At 30.8% G+C, this 23863-nt stretch overlaps 1 protein-coding gene across 6 annotated transcripts; it reads right to left on the reverse strand.

The window, feature by feature from the left end:
* Window positions 1–119: 119 nt before the first annotated feature.
* On the reverse strand, window positions 120–20430 carry LOC148225946 (uncharacterized). Of its 6 annotated transcripts, none has more exons than XR_015812274.1 (9): window positions 20350–20430; window positions 9486–9593; window positions 8278–8506; window positions 7803–8072; window positions 6519–7659; window positions 4962–5186; window positions 4503–4798; window positions 2204–4009; window positions 120–2045 (listed from the first exon to the last, which is right to left on the reverse strand). XR_015812274.1 is itself a non-coding variant. In XM_088203990.1 (9 exons), the coding sequence occupies exons 2-9, from the start codon at window positions 9571–9573 to the stop codon at window positions 562–564; spliced, it is 3624 nt and encodes a 1207-aa protein (XP_088060116.1). In that variant the 5' UTR covers window positions 9574–9593; window positions 20350–20430; the 3' UTR covers window positions 120–561. The 6 variants fall into 6 exon arrangements, 5 of the variants coding, with proteins under 5 accessions (XP_088060116.1, XP_088060114.1, XP_088060115.1 ...); XM_088203990.1 differs by having other exon boundaries at window positions 120–700; window positions 2774–4009; XM_088203988.1 differs by having other exon boundaries at window positions 120–705; window positions 2774–4009.
* Between the last annotated feature and the right edge of the window lie 3433 nt (window positions 20431–23863).

The raw sequence follows: 23863 nt of genomic DNA on the forward strand, positions 1-23863 counted from the left end.
ATCATTGTTTAATTTTAAATATAGTTTCTTAGTGATGAGTATCGATCGTGTCATCAGCATCCATATAGTAAATTTAACACACTAATACATATCTTATTTTATCATAAAAAAAGAAGAAAAACAGTTTCATTACTAATTTTATTTATATCACAATTAAAACTATAATTATCATTATTATATACAACAAAAATATATATGAACTTAAACTAACACAACCACTTAGCTTTATGTAAGATCACATTTCGAAATATAATTAAAGCGATTCGTTTAATTAAATGCTTAAAATAGTGAAAACTGGAATGGTGATCGTTAGTCTTTATTAATTAAACTTAGGGCAAAGTTTGCTGTTCGTTGTTATCGTAGATGATCGGCATTGTGCCGTTTCTTACGTGCGGCTTCGCATTAGCTACGTCTTTATTCACATTGGCAGTTATATAACTCGGATTATCGTAATGCATCGAATTTAATAAGGTGGCAGTTACATCGATGTCGGTATCGTCTTCTTCTTCTTCCGGAATCGTGTGCCTGCTGAAGATCTCCGGAAGTAAGTCGACTTCATCGCTATAATCTATTTCGATGGAGGAGAGAGGCGTGTCTAAGCATGGAGATAGTAATCTTGGCGAGTTCGCTAGAAACTCTGCTATCTCCGAAGCGTGAGGTCGCGTTTTGTACTCCAAGTTCCAGCACGACTTCATGAGACCTTCACTGAGAAAAAATAGCAACATTAAAAATATGTCAAGATAAGAATTTAATGTATGTTAAGGTAAAAAAGTTTTTTGCTTGAAAATTTATTAATTTATATTTGATCCTTCTTGAAAACTACACTTTTTTAATTTATGATATAAAAAATTAAGCTTGATTTATGTATTTTGATTAAGTATGATAATAATTTAAATTGTCGAGACCGCCCACGATCGTTGCTTGACCTGTTAAAAGGGATATGAAACTGATTTGTGGTCCTCACATAACTAAGAATCCGTGCGGTTTCTGACTTTTAATGAAATCAATTAACGGGTTCAGTAGTGCTGAAGGAAAGGAATATGCACTTAAACTGTTGGGTCATACTCCAACAAAAAACGGTCAGCCCAATATATTATCACTGAGGTAGCAGGTAGTGAACACAGTTTCACAGAATTTCTATGGATTAAGTAGTCTAATAAGATATGTATTATACTAAAACGAAGATTCTAGTTTCGCCTTGAACCATCTGCATTTGGGTGAAGGAGGAAGAGGAGAAGAATCTTGACCGGCCAACTTTTACCCCTCCCCCTGGAAAAAGCTGAAATTACATCCCTGATTCTAAACCAGAAATTCTCAGGATATCCCTCAACGAAAATCTAAAAAATAAACATTCGAATATATTCCGAAAATATTTTTTTCAATACATCATTTCAGTGAAATCATATCGGAATAGATTTTCACCGATAGATATATATTATTTTATTAATTTGGCAGGTGCTAGTAAAAATAAATGATTTCAACTTTTCCATACTTAGTAATATATACATTTTACGTACCTATCATTATTTAGTATACATGTTACAGTGAATGTGTATTTTTCAGTGAAGTTCAAATACATTTTCACCAGTAGATATATATTTCTATTAGCCAAAATATATTGTAACTGATAGGCGCTAGTGATATTATATGCTGTTCTAAAATATCTATGAAACTCAATTTGCCAGTTGTGAAACGTTCATTTGCTGTTCAAACCCAAACCTAACCTACACAAATTAACCAAACCCAACATGCCTAATGAAAGTTCTAAAACTAATTATATTCTTGGATTTTTCATTAGGTTTAGTCCTGAATATAAACTAAATCAGCTCATATCTCAGGGTAAAATAAGCAGAGTAAAAAGCACAAACAGATGACACATCTTGCATATCGCTCCATGGTTTGTCTGCACATCGTTATTACATTATATTTTAAAAACATGGTAGCTATTCTTACTGATATTACTACGAGCTTCTGATATGAAAGTATTGGCCAAAGTATATTCAAACCGAATTTTGATCAATAGGAGGGCGCAAAAACAATTATCACTTCTCAGAAGTCAAAAATTCACGTCAAAGCAATAAAATGGTATCGGCGCCGCCGCAGTGGGATCGCTCGTTACCGAACGTTCCAACCTTTTATATATACGATTTTATTGCTTTTGACGTGAATTTTTGACTTCTGAGAAGGGACAATTGTTTTTTGCGTTCTCATATTGGTCAAAATTCAGTTTAGATATGTATTATTCGATTCTCACTTATTGTAAGTTGTAATATTGTTATAAAAAATCTATAAAACCGAGCTTTTCTACTGCAATGCATATTTTTATTTAACGTGAATTCTAAATAAGACCCCCTTGAATTTTGCTAGAAATACCATGAATCTTAATAAAATCGAAATATTAAAAAAACTACCGCTAATTGGCCAACTTTTGCCCTCCCCCTGGAAAAAGCTGAAATGACGCCCCCGATCTGCACGTGTCAAGAGATATAGACTAGAAGAGACGTTGAGCTCTTACTTTTCTTTGATGGTATATAAGTATTTTAACAGGCACTAATAAGGACTTCTTTAAGGTCGACCGCATTGTATTCGCATTCGACATCGCTGCCCAATTCTGACACCTAAATTATATTATAATTTGTGTAATAAAATTCTGGCGTCTAAATAAGTCGCAATACTTGCTATCATAAGTATTGCTTTTGTAACAGATACAATACTAATTTTTTTATAGTTAATTTATATCGTAACATTGTATTAAGAAGTTTTTTATACGTACAGTTGAGGTTTGACACCAGGCGGAATAGTCAGTGTATTTCCTTGCTTGATATACTCCAACGCTTCATTATTTCCCATTCCTTGGAATGGAAAGCTTCCGAACGTGATGATCTCGTACAACAAGATGGCGAAGGACCAAATATCTGAAGCTGGCGTGAAGATTCCCAATCCGATGCTTTCGGGCGCCATCCATCGAACGGGCAACATTCCTCGATGATTGAACCGATAATAATCGTTATCGAACATCAATCTAGTCATACCAAAATCACCCAACTTCACCACTCTCTGAGCGTTCACCAAACAGTTCCTACAAGCTACGTCCCTATGTACATATTTCAACTCTGCTAAATAACTTAAAGCTCTAGCTACATCCAGAGCCATACTGGTCAACTTTTTAGACGATATCTCATCTCTCTCTTCACTTTGGATGTCGTCGACCAAATGTCTTCGAGCTAATAAGTAAGTCTTTAAATCGCCGTATAACATAAACTCCATTATGGTATAAAAAGGTTCATTTTTTGTGCATACTCCCAATAGTTTTACAATATTCTTATGATCGAACCTCTTCATGGATTCGGCTTCAGATAAGAAGTCCAGCTTTTCTTCTCTATTCGAACCGACTTTCAATGTCTTCACAGCCACGGCAACCCAACCTCTTCCGTCGACCAAAAGAGCTTCGCCTCCGTAAACTGTACCGAAAGCTCCTTCTCCTAACTTACGATTTAATACCACACATTCTCTAGCCGTCTCCCATTTATCCAAATCGTTCAAATTTATAGCCACGTCTGTATTGAATCCAATAGCTCTCATAACTTGCTCATTAAACTTTATTTTCTTATCGTATCTCCTCTTTAATAAGATCACAGCGATGGCCAAGAATACACCAAACAGTCCGAAGCAAAACAAGTTCACCATAACTATAGCTTGTGTACAATTAATAGATAGGAGATTAGCCAGTGGTTCTAATATACAATGTTCGGGCGGCAGAAATCCATCTTCAGGTATTTGCTCATCATACGTGAACCAAGTTATAGCTGAAATATTGATTGATAGTAATCCGTCGACTACTTCGGTCCTGGTTTTTGTTATGTTCGGATTGAACGATCCAATGATGTTGTTTGAAGAGTTGATCCATTGCCGGATATCGATGGTAGAGAAGCGTGATGGACCGTGGTGAAAGTTGATCGGACCAGAGACTCCATTGAAGTCCATCGTACTGATTATGTCAACGAGAATGCTAAAAAATGAAATTAATATTATAAATACCTAATTTGTTGATTATTTTTTACATTAGCAGTGTTCACAACTATAACACATAAAACAGATAACTACATATACCTACCTGTAACTTTAAATAAAGCCTGTAAATCATACAAAACAGTAGATCTAATTTGAAACTAGTGAATTTAGGATAATACACTCCTTCATATTTTTATATCTGTTGTATGATATTATTTATATATATTTTTTTAGATTTATGGGGTTCTTAGTATACAGAAGAAATTGCAATATAAAAACAATTAAAGGAACATCTTTTCCCTTTTTTCAAGAATATAATTCAATGGTCTAATTGTTTCTGTGATATAAATAATTAGATATGAGGTGTTACATTAATACATTTCAATGATCAAAGTTTTGAGGTCAGATTAAAAATCATATAAGTGATAAATGCGCTAATCACTCACGCTTAATACAGATAGATACACCTACAGCATATAATAAGTACTTACTTTATTGTTTTGTTTGAATGAAGATCAGATATTGCTTGTGGATATCTTTTAAAAAGTTCTTCAGCAGCATACGCATAAATCCACATGGCATCGTATGCAAATCCGGCATATTCTGATGTAAAATCGTCGTTCAAAGCTGTGTACGGATTGAACTGTTTTGTATATTTAGTGTTGTGCCATTTGGCCACTTTATCTTCATAGTTTTGACGCCATTGCCCGACCGTTATGTTTTCTTGCATGATTGAATCGTCGGGGGCGAATGGGGCGTGGTTCATCGAGAAATGCCCATTAATTGCCTGAAACATACGATTAAGAATTGAAAAGCAGTGAATTGTTATACACAGACTGGTTATAAGAATTCAATGTGAATCCAATGTCACACACATAGCATGTGAACTGGCTTCAACATACCCCTCGCCATGTAAATTATTTTATAACGATAGATATGTTTGTCCTTACCTCTGCCATCATGTCCATCGTGCAATCAACACTCTCGTTGAAATACCGGTTGAAGTGAGTAGTGTTATGCCATTTTGTTGGCAACCAAGCTGGCAAGAACCATACGAAACCATGCTTGCTAGTCATTTCCAATTTATAAGCTTGACACATAACGATTCTTGCAACTTCATCGTAAACATCTGCTATTATAACTCTAGCCCGCTTTTGTTTCAATTCTTCCAAGTACTGTAATACAAAACAACAAGCCATAAAAGAATCGTAACGAAATAGTATTATTAATTATGATTAAAGACTGATGGTAATTTATGCGAAAATCGTAAATATGCAGTGTTAGGATACTTTTAGTTAATTTTGTATGTTTAGAATTTCGATACAGTTTCACTGATATTGCCCACTGAAATTATGAATAAATTCCTTGATAAAATTTAATTCTCCTAGTTGGTAAAATTATAATTATACTAGTGAACATATAGCTTCACTGAAAAATATACAATCACTGTTACAGCTGCAAAACCAGGAACGTCATTTTAACTTTTTCCAGGGGGGGGGGGGGGCGATGCAGAAAAAGTTGGCTAGTCAGTGGTTGTTTTTTTAATATTTCAATTTCATTGAAAGATGTATTACTTCTTCCGCTTATTTTGCCCTGAGAGAGGAGTTGGCTTAAAAGTTCTAAAACTGTAATTAGTTTTGGAACTTTTATTTGGCTAGGATTAAGTTTGAACAGCATATGAAAACTGAGTTTCATTGACAGTTTAGAGCAGCATATAATTTCACTAGCGCCTATCAGTTTAATTATATTTTCGCTAGTAGAAACATATATCTACTGGTGAAAATGTATTAGGACTTCACCAGTGAAAATATAACTTCACTGAAAACATTTATAAATCGTATGTAAATAAATAATGATAGGTATGTAAATGTAGATATTACTACGTATGGAAAAGTTGAAATCATATAATTTTACAAGCATATGCCAGATAAATGATATCTTCACTAGTAAAAATATATATCTACCGGTGAAAATGTATTACGGTATGATTTCCCTGAAATGACATATTTTAACAATATTTTTGAGATAGATTCGAGACTGTTATTTTAATAACCCAAATATTTTTCCAGGGGAGGGGAGGGGGCAGAAGTTGGCCAATCAGTGATCGTTTTTTATATTTTAATTTGAATTAAGATTCATATTATTACATTAAATGTCATGATTTTTTTTTTACCAAATTTAAGGAAGGGGCAAATATCTTTACCTGCCCCCTCTCAAATAACTCTCTTGTGCGAGACATCCATAAACTGTCTAAATTCAAACTTAACTTAAATGAATTTACTAGCTATAGCTTAAGTTTTGAACTTTCATTGGGTTAGGTTTGGGTTTGAACAGCAAATGGATGTTTCGCAACCGGCAAATTTTGTAGACATTTTAGAACAGTATATAATTTCACTAGCACCCACCATTTAATTTATATTTTCGTTCGTGGAAATATATATCTACTAGTGAAAATGTATTTTTATTTACTAATTTAATAATACAGGTATATATGATCACATACCTACCCTTGTAAAAGAAGCTTCTGTACTGCCTTTTGGAAACTTCATATTGGCTATGAGCTCAATGTCACTCTTCTTCAACAAATCACCCATGCTTGATATGTACTCTGTGTATTTCTGTCCATCCTCTGTTAGAGCAGCGATTCTTTTCCATCCGAAAAACTTTAACAGCTTCATATACACTAGCTTATATTGATCATTCTCGCCTATAGTTCTAAAGAAGTACGGGTATTTGTTTCTATCCAAGAAACTAGAACCTTCAGCGCTATAAGATATGACCGTAGTCGAATAATGCGTAGAAATACCAGCCAGAGGTTCGACAGTTTCGGAACAAGCTGGACCAAGAAGTCCTATAAGATTTTTATACTTCTTCTCATGTATGTAATCGATGAAGCACTTCAAAACCATATCGGCACTACACTTTCCGTCACTCACACTAAGATCTATGTTATAATCGTATAGTATTGAAGTGTCGTTGTTGATCGCTTCTCTTGCCATTGTTGCAGCTAAGATAATCCCATGAGAGTTATAAAAAGAACCGCTCAAAGGAAATATACCCCCGACTAATAAAAGTTTCTTTTCAATATCCATCGGAACCCATTCAGACCAAATATCTTCATTGCTCTTTATCCATTGGCACGCCGAATCAAAATAAGATCCATTATTATAAGACCTCAACAAAGCTTCATATTGTTCTTTGGTGTATCTCATCTTGTGTATTAATTCATAAGCTGGATGTGCAATTAAATATATCCCCTTCCAAGTTATTTTGACATTTTGAGTAATTTCGTATCTGCAACCTGTTCTGTTAGATGATTTGAACTTATCGCAGTTGGGTAGGGAAACCATATAGAGATTTTCTCTATCGAGTGTAAAATAACCAGGGGTCCACTCTAAGAAGATCACAGATTTAATCACTCCTCTTTTTAGATAAGATTCTGTTAAATGATCGACGACAGTCCTTAGATTATCTCCTAACCAAACAACGTTCATTAAGAGTTTCAGTTCAATGATATTGTCAACGATGAAGTCAGTTGAATTTGGATATGAAGTCAATAATGTGGCACAGGTTTCGTTGCTAGCCAGATTTCTACATTGTTCCGGTATATAAAAACCTTCTTCACAAAACTCTCTCTCGCATACATATCTGAAATCATATTAATTTTTAATCGCTACAAAAATAAACTCAACCCTTCTCCAACTCTTTCTCTTTTACGCAAAAAGTATTTTTTTTTGTAAATGAGAAGGGGAGGAGTATAAAAAATGTCGACCCTACTATTTTATACTTACTTCTTAGTTTTCGAATCGAAGGAATTGTTCTTTAGGAACATTAGATCATCTCCTTCTATTCTAAATATATCACCAGGCACACTCTTGGTAAAATAATGCCAGTGGTTAATCTCTGGCACGCTTTTGAATAATTGCATTGGAATGAACCAGCCGTATCGTCCTTGTGGAGCTGAATGTCCACAATCAGATAAAGACAACAAATCAAAGTATTCTGTATATTCTACATCAGGTGTGATTCTTACTTCTATATTTGCCATTATTTGAGGAATTCTGCAATATAAATTAACTATTATTTTATATGAATAGGCAGAGAAGATCAATACTGTATAACTTAGGATGATAAAATATGCATTAATGCAACACCCCGTTCCAGTCTACTGGTAAATGTAGCACATTTATTAAGATGGATTTGTTTTCCTTTTATGCACATGGTTTGATTTTGTGAAACATTATAATAGGCTATAAAGTGACTTACTCATTTTTAGGCAAGGTTAGTTTGCGAAAAGGTCCATGGATACTATGCAAAATGTGCGAAATATTTGGGTGATAGTCGTCGACGACAATCTTCACATTTTGGTATCCCAATATTTCTTCTAGTAGTATCTTCAGTATTTCTGTCGATATTTTTTGACCGACTCTGTTGGAAGTTTGCAGTGTAAAATCCAAAGATTGAGTTTCGTAATGGAGGTAGCGTGGTCTAGGATCTGAAAGTAAGCATATGTTTATTTTAAATGCTACATAGAACGTTAAAATATATATATTAAAATCTTGTATTGTGAATGGAAGAAATGAAATCGATTTACACAGCATAATCGATTTGATACATTCTGCGTGTTGATGTATAGTGATTTAAAAATAGGTGGTTAGTCAAATAAAAAGTTATATAAGGACTAAAAATTAAGCGTTAGTGCCGATGCAAAAATCAAGGAAATATGTGTTAATCGGGACAAATAAAAAATAATTAATTAAAAAATACAATTCACGATCTCGGACTTGACGAGTGGTTGGTCGGCGAGGGCTTAATTCTTTGCCGACCGACCCGGAGAGCTGATTTACGTTTCTGCATCAACAATCGCATGCTACACGCAAACAGCTTTATTTTGTCAATAATTCCGTCGACGATAAAGGACGTAACGAAACCGTGTAACTTATTCTACGACCTCTTAGATTTAGCAGCAGTATCGATGTTCGATAAAGCTTTTTTATTAGTGAGCAAAATAATAGTCTAATAGACTATTTATGAATATACTTCATATTCATAACAAGTCTATTAGAGTTTTTGGTTTCGGCAATTCTTTGCTTATTTTTTTGGTGGTATAAAATCCAAGTTTTATCTCATAATGCGTGACAAGTATTACTACTTTGTTTTTTTTTAGTTATGAAATTATTATATTTTCATGAATGACGAATGACTTGAGTGCTGCTATACTTTTGTAAACTTTGCAAATGCAGCGTCCATTTTTAAGCTATTGCTGCGTTATTGTGTTGCGACTGATTTATACAACTCTCTATATATAACACTGCTGCCAGTTTATTGGACAATATAGTGGTAGTTTTATTTTCTATCGCACTTATTTAATTTACCCTTGTATATTATAAAATATTCAATGAACTTATGTATGTTGTTGCAATACCTATTCGTACGAGTTGATTGCGTTTTATTATAAGATATTCTGTACTTACTCGGTAGTTCTGTCAGACAGTAATTTCCTTCTGCTTCTATGACGTACAGAATAATAACTAGTAGAAAAACGCATTTTTGACCATTCATTGTTTCATTGCCTGGTGATTCTGTTGAATAAGAAACAAATTGAAATATTAATTGGTTATAATGTACAACAAAATATTGAAAAAAACTGATTTGACTCAATGCAAATATACGAATTGTTATTCGAATACTAACGAGTCACTAAAAAAACATTTTAACGAATTATAAATTCATAAGCATCTGATTTTAATTACATTTTTAATATTTATATGCATTTATTTACAATAAGCATATACAATCAATTTACTAGGACTATTTCGAATAAAGCAATCTTGATAAACTTAACTACAAAGTTGATTATGTAGTTATCATTTTGTTACGTACATACGTCTACGAATTTGAGATGTTTTACAGTTACGCTCTCTAAATCTCGCGCTATTGCTGCTCGTAAGGAGGCAACCAAAACAACCGTGATTTAAAAAACATTTTTGTATATACATATATCTAAAACCAGTGAATTTGCTTCTGTGGTTTATTGAATTATTTATGTATTTATATGTGAAAATTTTAAGCGTAGTTAATCAGTATGGACATTTTTAACATAACTATTTTTATTACTATGTATTGATACTATATAAGGAGAAGAGAAGGAACATATTTTAAGCGGTTGCAGAAGTAACAGATACATATATGTAAAAGACATAGGGAAACCAACACATCTATCTGTTTCATGTACATTTTTTCATTTTAGATATCTTTATAAATTGAACGGTACAATTGGTTGTGCAATAATAAATACATATATATACGTGTCTATTATTACGTAGTCTTCAAGTCGAATCAGACTCTTGGGATTCAGGTGACTGATTAGATAGACCTGGTAAGTGGAAAAAAGAGAGTAAAATGAATACTCATCAAATTTTTAAAAATACTCGAGCTCACTGTCTTTTACTTATAACGGGAGCAATAACATGACATCGACTTGTCAGTACATACTCCCCCAAAATTAAGCCTATGAATGTAATTTTATATAAAATAACAACCAATAGCATTAAATAGTTCATTGCGTTCCATGTTATGATAATGAATGAAAAACAAGGATAAAAATCTTATTGTAGTGTCAGCATATAATCACTTGTCACAAGTCTTTTCAAAGATACATAAATAAATAGCAATTAATCAAATCTATTTATTAACTGATAAAACGATTTACATATATATACTTTTGCATCGAACATTTGAGATAATATTTTTTTCAACATTGACATATCACGTGATATTCAGCTGAAAATAGATTCACACCTCATATTAAATATTTTTTTTAAGAACTAAAAATATACCATTGCCTATCTATTAACATAAATAAACAACAATATGTTTAAACAAATGGACTGACGCATTTGACGCTATTAGTTTTTACATATAAAAAATGTGCTAGTAGAATAGTATTAAAAATAGTATTGTGAAAAAAATATTAAATAAAGATTGTGTATAAAAGTTGACTTACTCAAGTTCATGGCCACTGTATTATAAATTATAGTAATGCATTCTGCCTTTACTTTTTATTGTAAGGTGATTCAATACAGCAGTGTTCTGGCTTATTTACTCTTAAAATCCATCGTTTCTTCTAATTCTTGAAAATTTCGACCAATGTTGACGACTAGGGGCGGAACCAGACGTTTTGTTATTGTCTAATCCATATATTGCAGACTGTTTTGCGTTCATTTTCAAACGAAATATGCAAATATCACTCACTAGATACGTGAGTTTTGTGTTGACAATTCAACAACTGATCTTTGACTCTGGTATTAAATGCTTCGTGTCATTTTCTATAAAATCAATTGATTCATGATAACAAGCGCGTGGGATGATCAAATAAATTATATTATTTGTTGTTGCTATTGGTGCGAACGTGATGAGAATGAGTTGAATGAGAATCTGATATAGGTGTTAATGTTACTCGGAGTCTCATCTTAGAATCGCGCCATCAAGCTCCTCAAAGAGCTCGCCAAACAAAAAATATATTTTCAGCATTATCAATGAACTGCTATCTCTTTTACGCTATGATTCAATAATTATAATAATAACATGATTTTTTCCAAGAAATGTTGAAAATATAATATAAATAAATAGTGATTTAGTGTTAAATGTTTTTAGTACTTTAAGTTTATCGCACTATTATTATCAAAGAATTCCGCGCCATTTATATTATTATAGCAGCTTGTAGTAAACAAATTAGTATTTCTGTTTGTATTGTGACTCATTACATAAGAAAATGAATTACTTAAATTCCTTTAAAGCATTTTTTTGTAAAGTTGGCTTTAAAAAAGTTACGTTTTAAGAGATTTTATGTATAACATACTATATATTATTTTGTCTGAGGCGCTTTGTACTATTTAAACACTTGGTCGATGAAAGTTTTTATAGTGACTGGACTATAATTTCTATTCTTGTTTAATCAGCTGTTCGTGTAAGATGTGATACAAATTTGAGCATCGATTTTTTTACGTCGTAGTACTTGTTAATTACGCTTCAAATACTGCAAAGGGATCCATAAAGAAAATTTAAAAATTGTCATTTCCTTTCACACATACGAAATCTACCCGATTCTTATAGGCAGAAACATCTTTAAATCAAGATCAATAATATTATTATAGTTCTTAAGAAGTTTGTCTATTTTAATGGTAATAAAACCTTTGATTAGATACAAATATAATTGCGGTTAAAAAAGTTGCGGGTTCTTATAAAAAATATATCTAAATTAAAAAAAAAACATTTTATCTAAATAATTATAATTAATGACATTGGAAGTTATTTAATTAATTATTTTAAAATATATGTATACACGTTATTGGTCTCCAATTTGTATAATAAAAGTAGAAAACGAAGTTGTAGTTCTGATGAAATTTTATGGTAAAGTTCTAGATGGAAATGTTGACGGTAGTAATAAATTAATTCACCGACCTTTCCAATCCTCGGTTCATTGACCAATGCAGAGATTCCAGGGTAACACTAGAATTTTTGTTTTTATCTAGTACATATAATATATTATTAGATTTTTGGCGTGTGCCTAATGGGCGTGGCCTATTGGGTTTAAGTGCACATTCTTTTGTTATACGGCACTGTTAAAAATTTGCGGCGCGAAAAAGTACAGCTGCGCTATTTTTAGACACAAACCTATTGGTATGAAGATATTTTTAATATATAGTGCTAACTATTTTTAGTGCAACAATTACGGCTAGTACCGATAATTTATTACTTTAAAATTTTAATTTTAACTATTTAAATATATATATATATATATATATATATATATATATATATTATTTTATAAATAAAATAATTATTAAAATTAACAAATAAACAAGCTTATATATTGTTTTGCTGATTATAAGTAATAATAATTTTAATTTTTCTGATATTTTGATGAGCTAAATAACCGGTTTGTAAAATTGTATGCCTATTTTTTATACTGTAGTAAGATGAACCTTGATAAGTAGTTACATATAACTAAAAGTGACGCTAAAAAGATTGATAAATATTTTTTTAATATCAAATATTTAATAAGAAAATTATGCATTCCCAAGTTTCTATTAAAAAATATGTATTTTCGGCACTAGTAGAAAGAATCGGGTAGTTTTTTCTGTTTGTAAATGGAAAGGTTATAAAAGTTTTTACGTCTGGTAATAATTTTGTTATTATAACAGTTGCAATTTATTTTACTAAGAAGCTATTCAAAGATAACTTATCTTCTATTAATAAAATAGACAACAACAAAGAATATTCCGATATTGTGCAGTATATCAAAAACCATTTGGCTTGTTCAGTATCAGCAGTATAAAAACTAGAGGCCCGCGAGCCGCATACGGCTCATACGACGCATGTTTTAAATACAGACATATATAAAAACATTAATCCAAGGTTGTCACATAACTTATTAAAAATATAACTGAATAAATGTAAAAAAAAATATAAAAAAAAAATTCGGAAATATAATATAACGTCAAATACACCCCAAGCGGGAGTTATAATTGATATTGATTATTCTCGTCAGAAATACTGCGACTCTCATAGAACGATATCTGTAATATCGATAATATTTGCAATTTATTCAGTCCTTTTTTTCTTATTTTCAGAGTTGTCACTATGTGTTAAATCATTTTACGTAATACAAAACATTTGATATTAGCTAGTAAAATAAGTACAAAGTGAAGCGCGTTAATGCGCTCATTTTGTATGGCCCACCTAATGCGCTAGACATGTAGAGCGCGTTAACAAGCTTAAGGCGCAGAAAGGGTTAAAAATCACATATTTTTGATTTTCATTTTTTCATATACTATTTTTCAAAAAATAGTACTTTTTATTTAATAATATTATGAAATAATTCAGCCTCGATTTGCTTCGAAGAAAAATTAGTATGAATTTTCAACTTTTTTGTCTTTATCTTGAGTTCCGGGATGCGCAAAATATATAATTGTTGCGACCACACACACCTATCTTTTTCTCAAAACTTTCGTTAATTTACTGTGACCAAAATGACATCCATCAACAAGGGAATAATACAATAACGTAAAAGATGGGATCACACACAGACCTCGTTACGACCAGAAAAAATCGCATAAATAACACGATTTTTATCTTACAGAAAATATGTTTCGTCATTAAGAGAATATTTCTTTGTTGCGAAACGGTCGCGCATATAATAAATCACCGGATTCACAAGATTCCCGTTGGCATGCAATACGACCTTGGACAATGCCCAGCAAATGAATGTCGCTTTCTAAGGGCGTATACATATTTTGCCGTTCTAAGAAGCGATTGCAGCGATTCGCTGCATAATTGTGATTGGTTAGCAAGCTTTGCAGCCTGGATACTTAAGCCTGGACTCCGATGAGAAGGCAGTCACCAGCAGACACTCGAAGAGACCAGCAGGCGCCCGCCGCCCTCCGCGGACCACTCGGAGAAAACATCCCGTCATTTATCGTCTGTCGCAACATATGTAAATATAATCTAATAAAACTAGATTCTACTAAACGTTTCACTGGCTACCAAGTCGTACCCCTAGGGTTCTCAAACCTTAAATAATATTAAAAAACTGCTATGTTAATATAAAATCAAATTAAAACATTTTTAGAGGGTGGACCCCACACCTGATTCTTGCCTCTAGTCGTAAATATTTACTATTTAGATCAGAAATCTACTTTACTGCTACAGATTATATAAACTAAAGCATAGTCTAATAACACACATATGGTCTATGTTATATTTTTAATAATATTTGGATTCATTCCCATTTTTTTGCTATCAAAGCCATCAAAGTTATCCGAAGCGGTATATTAACAAATAATTAAAAAAAAAATGTTGACGATATTATGACCGATTTGGATTATTTTTTAGATGATCAAGAAATTTAATCTATTAACATTTTTTGTTATTGGGTATTCTTTAATGATTGTTTAATCAACTGTAAGCTATGCGTAAAATCAAGACTATCACAACCCGCATAAAAAGTTTTAAAATTATTAAAAAAGTGTTTTTTTCATAGATAAAGTTGCAATAAACAAATATTGTGTGACGACAAAAAAGTTCTACTTAATGAAAATAGCACCAAATGATGCTAAAATACATTTTTACCGAAACGTCGTGTGACATTAAAAACGAACGCAGGAAAACAATATGTAAATATAATTTATGTAACTATATATAATTGATTTATTTTTACTAGTTTTTTTTTTAATAGTTTTTCACACTATTTTCATAATTTTTTTTAATAAGCTTATACATCCCTCATTTAGATATATAGATCTGTATCTGCTTAAGTAGATCTGCAAAAATTTATACTTCAGACGTAGTTTTGTTACGCTCTTTATCCTCGACACGCTTCAAGCACGTCCAAAATATTAAATTACAAAAATAGTTTCACCGTCTCTCTAAAATTAGTGTGAAAAATGGCAACGAGAATTCACTTTTACTTGCAAATTCGAAACTCATGTTATTAATAACATATTAAAAGTATAATATCGCTGTAAAGCACATGTATATAATATTAAATTCTCGGAACGTTCGCATAAATAATTTGGCAAATAGTACTCTATCGTATTTAGTGCACAGTGGGTTTACCCAGAATCTTGTGTAGACATAAAATGATATTTGTATAATTACAAGAAGAAAAATAGCGCATTGTGCTAACGTCAACAAACGTCAAACCAAACACATGTTGCCACAAAAAAGTATGTTGCTTGTCAGCGGTTATTTTTTTACGCTACAGTTGACACCATGCTAATTTATGTTTATATCGATTTATTGTATTATATCTATTAATATATTTAACGGCGTGTTTGATGTTGATACCCTCGAGCGTCATATGCGTTTCGTGTTACTGTCTACGTGACGGGACTCGTTACTCATTGTGAAGTTGACACCTGAAAAAGTTGGAAATATGTCTACTAGAAGACAACGTTTTTTACTCATATTTATTTTTGGTAAATACGAAGGTGAGTCAAATGATAATTTTAAATGAAGATTGTGTGTGATTTTACACATATAATTACCCAGAAAAAGACAATTTAACAAAGCTACTTCAAAAAAAATCCTCGAGAGAATCGTCATATATAGAACACCAATGAACGATGTAAACAATGACCATGAAAGAAAACCATAACTAAAACTTTTTAATCATTTGTTACTACTGAGCAATAAGTACTAGTACTTTAGTTGTTTTTCTCAATAAAAACATATCAAGCGACCACAATGGTCTTGTTTATAAAGGTTCACCCGAAGATTTAATTAGAAAGAGTGTATATTATAAGCAAAGTTTGCCAATACGGCCATTGATATTTTTTCGAATCTTACCGCGGCGCATTTATTTTTACAAAATACAAAATTTAATAAAACATTTTCGCAACTAGTTTAATACTGCAATATTAAGGCAAAAATTGACCTTCGGTACTACCGGTATTACAAAATAAAATATAATTTCTTAAAAACAATGTCTCCATAGCTTAGAAGTGCAAAAATGATGATCCCCATATTGCTTGAAAGCAAAAGTGTAGAATACAATTAAACTCATTGTAGTTTTATTAGGATAAGATATCAAAGTATTGTAGAATATTATTTTTTTTTAGTCCAAGATGGACGAAATATCGGCCCACACTACCTATGAAAAAATCCCACCAACTAATATCTTAGCACAAATTAAAAAAAAATAATTTAAAATATGCGATATTTTTATGTGCGACGTGTCAACATAAAAGTAATACATTTGCTTTACCTCAGGCAAATCTAACGGTACATATCAGTTCCTAGTAATTATGTTATGTAACAGAGAAATAAACGCGCCCTTTTTATGATAGGGATGGCTGGCGAAGTGAAATCAAAATCAAAATCCATTTGACATATTTTTACCCAAATAGTTGACGGAATTTATTTCACTTAGAATTGGTGTTAAATATTAGCAATAAGAGAGTTATAATAATTATATTTAACTAAAAAACGTATTTGAAAAAATTGCGTGAAATGTATTAATATGAAATTTTCATTGGAAAATAATGCAGTGTCAATCAACTTAAAATAGTTGTACTAGACGATAAAATTAAAAAAAAAAATTAATTTAAACGTGTTAACTACTGTTTTTTAACTAAATATTATTGCTTTTAATTATCTCACATCAGTGAGAGTACACAAAAAGTTTCATTTTTTAAAAACACATATGTATGATTAACATAATTTATTTAAAAATGCAAAGCAATGATTTTTATAAAAAAAATTGCATATGTTAGGTCAAATTGTCTGGGGACTAAAATTGTTATGCAGTATTTGCATATTTTTTATTCTATAATATTTACATAAACACTTATGACTCAGATTTAATTAACGTTACTTTTAACGTGAGTAGAAATAAATACATATACAAGAGATAAATCTTTTGATAATAAATATTATTGCGATATTCTAAGATTATTATTAAATGTGCAACAATTAAAATAAAATATTATGAATAATTTACACCTCAATCATATAAATCTGTTTTTAAAAAAATATGTCGAATTTCGAACAAACAGATTTACGATTTTCTACCCAATCCTTCCTCATAACGTTATTTCAGATAATCGTAGCTGACAAAAGATAATAAGTAATATATTTTATTGGAAAAAATTGCCAAATGTTGCTCTGGCCCCTGTTTTAAAAATTTAGGAGGCATCCAGAAGCGGTCGAGCAAAGAGATATTAGGCAAAAACGATGCTGTCCTAAATTTATTGTTGCAAAAGAAAAAAATATTGGCTCCCTAATTTTCGCAAATATTTTTATTTTATAATTAATGAGAGTGTTTTAAATAAAATAATTTATAATTAAAATATAAAATATATCAAACCAATATTTTCCGGGGTTGGTTTTGCTAATCAATAAACATGGTGAATCATGGGAGTAAAAAAATAATAATAATATTAAATGTCAAATCCGGTAATACCGGTATTGACTGTTTTTCTCTGAATAGTGTTATTGCAATCCCTAGTAACGTGTTATCATCGTAACCTGGTTTACATCACATTATATGCAATTATTTTCTCTGAAGGGTTGAATTCTTGGATGTGAAGTTGAAAGCTTCTGCTTTCTGTCTTTTGATTATTATTTAGAGTCCACATGGCGCGAGTTCGGTTCAACTTTCGTGTGTCCAGATAGATGATCCTGATGGAAGCGTATTCCGAAAAGAAGGTAAAGAACTGGAAGAAGTTACTTTATTCTCGGTCTATTGCTAGAGATTTGTCAACGTTGTTTTTATCAACATAGTTTCAATATTGCTATTCTAATCTATTTAAATAATGAGAAATCTATAAAATATATAGACATATAGTTCAATTTTCGTTTGAATATGAATTGTCAGATAAGTATGAAAACATATTCCTAATAAAAAACAATTAGTTATAATTAATTTCGAGACCTACCGTTAAAACTCAAATAACTGTACTATTGTTAAATTAACCAGTTTATTCAGAAAATGAACCGGTTTTAAACCTTTGCTCTGAGATAGTGCTAATTAAAAGGTTATTATATAGGTCATATTTTATCTCAATCTGTAAAATATTTACGTTTAATTTGCTGGTAAATAATGTAAGTTTATTATTATTATATTTTTTTATTACAAAGTTAGACTTGCAAAGTCCAATTAATGAAATTCCATAAACGTTGATGCCATTAAGAGTATTGATTATTTATTAGTTAATGAAAATATGTCAACTCTCTCGAGAGAGGAACGAACTCATTAACTGGCCATGATTGATAATAAATAATAATGTCACAACATTTATATATAAAACTCATATATACTATACTAAAATAACATGTTTGAGAATGATTGTCGTGGAAAATATAAGAGCTTGTAATTGATCATTAAACCTATTTTAGATTTTTAGGAACGTTCAAAATAACGTAAACGACGAATTATTAATTGGTTTGCTATTTAAAAATATTTAGCATTGCTTCTCGAAAATATAAAAATTAATAAGTATTTTTATAAAAAAATATTGCTAAATTAGATAGTTACTGTAATTAATATACGTACAAGATGATCCAATCAGAGTTTTCTATATTTACAGCAATGTAAATCAGACAGCTGTTAATAATCACATCATTACATATTAATCATAAATTTTAGGCATGTTAACACTTTGTATGCGGGAGACGAGAAGCTTCGTTTCACAGCGTTTATCGGTTAAAAGTGGGAGAAAGGGACGAATCTTTTTTGTAAGAACGTAACGTCTCAGACTAGAAACTCTGAGGTTGCGGGTTCGAGCCCCGGCAGTGACATCTATTAATTATAAATTGCATGTCTCATAATAATTTATAATTATTAATAACGATGTCACCGATTTCCAGACTTTCAATTTGGTGGTTGATAATTACTTGTGTCTGATTGACTTATTTAGTTGGTACAGATTCGCCCGTTGTAACGCATTGGGCTAACGCCTGTCAGTTACAACGGAAGATTTAATAAAAATAAATAAATAAAATATCTTATTATCTACTGGTGAAAAGAAATTTGGACTTAAAAAGTTAAACTATAAGTTCACAGAAAATTATACATTTTTAGATTTTCTTTGAGAGATAATTCGAGAATTTTCTGGTTTAAAATTAAATACTTCTTTAAAGATTTTTTCATGGGGGAGGTATGGGAGGCATAAGTTTGCCAGTCAGTGGTTGTTTTTTATATTTATTTAATATTTCGATTTTATTAAATTATCTAGCCAAATTTAAGGCAGGAGGGGAGGGTAAATGCCCTTGGCTGTCTCCCTCAAATGACGTCCCCCTTTAATTTGCACGCTGAATGTTTGTTTTTATGAAAATTTTCTATTACGCCAAGAATTCATTTAATTTATATTAAAAAGCAGTAAATTACAAGATCTTAAAATAAAAAATCTATTAATAGGAATATAGTAAAAAAATCGCGCCCAATCGTACTCTGTGTATTTTTAATGAAAGGATAAAATATAAAAATTAAAATGACCAAGATAAGCATAATCATTTTCTTTTGAAAATATCATGTAATAAAAAAAATCCTCTATTCACCCCCAGCAATATATCAAAATTTGTGTTGGACTAATTGTTTTTTATTTATTTAATCTAATTATAAGCAAGCTAAATTTGGAGAAACACCTTACATTTCCATGTAAATATATCACATTTGATAATTATTATTTTCTTAAGACTTTAGCATGAGTTTATATGTAATATATATGTTTTTATTATTGCAACTGTTGCATTGTTACGGTTGAAATTTTTTATCGCAATATAGGCATAAATTTTATATTATAATTAAAAAAATATATAATTAATAGGACTTACGTTACATTTATGATGTCCTTTTTCAGCCAGGATTTTAATGACCACGCGTCTGCGTCGAAAGACGATCGTTGCTCAAGTGTCGCGATGTTTCAGCACGGACATTCTACGTGTCGTCATTGGCCTCGATGGCAGCCAACTGAATAGTCTGCCTCTACAAAACAACTATATAAATATATAAAATATTATTACCGCCACACAGTCGTTATCGCTCATTTATGATCGGCAACGAAAGCGTGCGCAATTAATGCAATATGACGACGCCGTATTGTTTGATTTCAAGTCATCTGACGATCGCAGAATAACGTCAGTTTCTGAGAGTGATGAACTATGCGAGAACTATTGAAATGGGTCAATGAGTTCAGAAATGCGCATTATAATACTAATGATAACAATAAACAATACACATCCGGTTCTTTCAGCTTCAGTCGTCAGGTTTCTTTTGACGATAAGTATTATATTATAGTTATTTTCAACCGACTCGCTTCAATCTCAGTGGTGAAAGATACGTCGATGTTACCGGAAGCCCAAGATCAAATTTCCGGTATCATATTAAATTTTTAAGATGCCTTATAAAATATGCAAATTGGCGTTAAAATGTGTTCTGCAAAGTTTCCCAGTTAATCAATGCAATAACACAGTAATTGCATTTTTATAATATCGAAAGTGACTCCTATACATAAAAAGAGAAGCAAAGTCATAGTATTCGAAATTCATAAGTATGGGCTTTTTTACGGCATTTAATTATTTTTATTTACGAAAATTTGCATTTAATTTATTTTTAGTGTAAAGTTTAACAGTGAAAAAAAATTCAGTAACTTTTCAATTGCCGGCCCTAATAATAAAAATCAAAAACAATAATAGAAACGACGACTGAAAATATAGAAATATTGGTGCAAGTTGATTGATTAAATCTCAAGCTGATTTTGAGGAGCAAGACCGAACTCAAAATGATGGCCATTGGAGAAAAAATACGAAAAAATACATCTTACCCTGTATAGAAAAGGCGTTGAAAGAAGTAGTAATCAAACAATTTAAGGATTTCACTATTTCTCAAAACATTCTATCCGAACAACAATCGGGATTCAGAAAAAAACATTTCACTGAGACTGCACTGCAAATAGTTATAAATAATTGGTTGTTAGCCAAGGATACGAACAAAATCATTGGAGCAGTTTTCGTTGATTTCAAGAGAGCTTTCAAAACAACAGACAAAAGAATATTGTTAAAATTTTTTGAGTCATAGTTTTAAGATGGTTTAATAATTATTTAAAGGATAGAAAGCAAAATGTTAAAATAAATTATGCGTCTTCCAAAGAGAAAATATTATCTCAAGGTGTACCACAGGGGTCTAAATTGGGACCATTGCTGTTTGTGTTAAATACTATTGATATAATTAATAACATAAAAAAATATAAGATACACCTGTTTGCGGACGACATATTAATATATTGCATAGGTGATAACGTTAAAGATAATTTAAATAAAAAATAAAGTATTATAGAAATATGGTTAAAAAATAATGTACTTAAGCTAAATGAAAATATAATGAAATTATAAAAATATGTTAGATAATAATATAAAAATAGTTATATGTAATTCTACCATAGAAATAATTGTTATTATTATATATAATATTTAGGAGTAATTGTAGATAAAAAATAAATTTTAAGGAATATTGTAATTACATATTGAAAAAAACTAGTAAAAAATAAGTATATTATCTAGAATGAAATATATGTTAAGTATAATATAAACACAAAAAAATACAATAGTACCACATTTCAATATTGCCTCATTTTAATTATGCAATAATATTAAACATGTTTAATAAATTACATAAAATGTTGTTGCAAAAATTACAAAATAGGGTAATAAGAGTAGTTTTAAATAAAAGTAGATTTATTAGTTGTAGAAGTATGATTGATAGATTGGAATTATTAAATGTTCAAGAAATATTGAAGGTGAATGTTTTAGGATTTATGTATATATAAGTTACAAAATAATATGTTACATTTCAGATTTAGTTAAAAAAGTGTACTTTGCTTATTTTGACATAAAGTTGGGAATCAAGACAAGCTTTGAGCCCCCCCATAAAGTTTGTTTGGTTTGCGTGGAAGAACTGAGACAATGGTTTCATGGTAATAACCATTTTTGTCACTTTGGTATATCAATGGTTTGGAAAGACACAAAAAATAATAGTGATGACTAATACTTTTGTTCTAGTAATGTACAAGGTTTTAATTTAAATAACAAAAAGTAGCTTTATTATCCTAATATTCCGTTAGCAATACGACCTGTCCCACATGTACCTGCAATACCTGTTCCTTTCCCTCCAGATACACTAGAAAGTATTTTAGACGATATCGAAACACTGCCTTAAAGATACAACTGTTTCATATGATCCTGGCAGAAATGATCCAAAACTTTTCACTAAGTATTAATTACAAGAGATGCTTTTATTTGCGTTTTTGTAGTTAAGCCGTTGAGGAATGCGCACTTGTTAATTCGAGCGGTTTTATTTTGCCGTAATAATATAAAAATTACCGTTGTTTATTTGGTGGATCTACTGAAAGCTCTCTGTAATTAATAGTTTCTATGACGGCGATATTTTTTGTTAGTTTGTTATGTAAATTCTAAGCTGATTTGATTCATACATGTATTTTTTATGTGAAATTAAAATTTATTTTAGTTTTTAAAAAAAAAATTCAATTATTATATTATATTTGGATCAACCTGTATATTCGTTGGTAGTATTTTTCACATTACATTCCATTGATGAATCAGTTTATCAATATATAAATACAGAAAAACGCATCAATAATAATATACGTAGCAGTGTACGTTAATATTTGAGATACATTTACAACAGTCACACATTTCTACAAATTTTGCATTGTTTGCAAGATTTTTTGCACACCTTGAAAACGCGACTAGCCTATTGTGATGTAAAATCAGAGTGTCCTTTGCCATTTTTTGTCTTTGCTAAAACACAATAGTAAGATTGTTTTTTCTATATGAAGATACATATGCATAAGAATGACAAGCTTAACATGACCCACAAAACAAATGATAAAAAGAGTAAGCAACCACAGTAATTGTGAATTATGTTAAATATGTCATAATACGTCAAAATACATATATATATATATTTGTAAATATATAATTTATTTTATCGTAGTTTTGTAGTAGTAAACGTTTTGGTATTTTACAGTAATGTGTGAAATCACACATGGATGTTAATTAATTGTGTTTAATATAACATTCCATTACAGTTTTAAGATTACAGGGAATTCGTAAAATTCTTTACTACTAAATCCAGAATTCCTCATGATCTAGGCCCTAGGCTTCAACCTAGTTCATCTATAGGTAAACCCGGCGTTGAAAATATAGTATGCTTCGTGCACATGTTGAACTTATACGTAATTTCGATCAGTGCAGATCTGTTCCATTATATTTGATCCTATAGCGTGCTTTCTCACAACATTATTGTATTCTATAAAGTGGTCCTTGTACG

The sequence above is a fragment of the Plectrocnemia conspersa genome, unplaced genomic scaffold, assembly GCF_051122295.1.
Source record: "Plectrocnemia conspersa isolate PC_06_02 unplaced genomic scaffold, ASM5112229v1 ptg000014l, whole genome shotgun sequence".
In the NCBI taxonomy this organism is placed as follows: Eukaryota; Metazoa; Arthropoda; class Insecta; order Trichoptera; family Polycentropodidae; genus Plectrocnemia; species Plectrocnemia conspersa.

Coding starts and splice junctions, on each gene's coding strand:
- LOC148225946 (XM_088203988.1), bottom strand. CDS start 9,573: ATGAATGGTCAAAAATGCGTTTTTCTACTAGTTATTATTCTGTACGTC. Junction 8,507..9,485: donor CTGTCTGACAGAACTACCGA/GTAAGTACAGAA, acceptor GCTTACTTTCAG/ATCCTAGACCACGCTACCTC. Junction 8,073..8,277: donor CTAACCTTGCCTAAAAATGA/GTAAGTCACTTT, acceptor TTTATATTGCAG/AATTCCTCAAATAATGGCAA.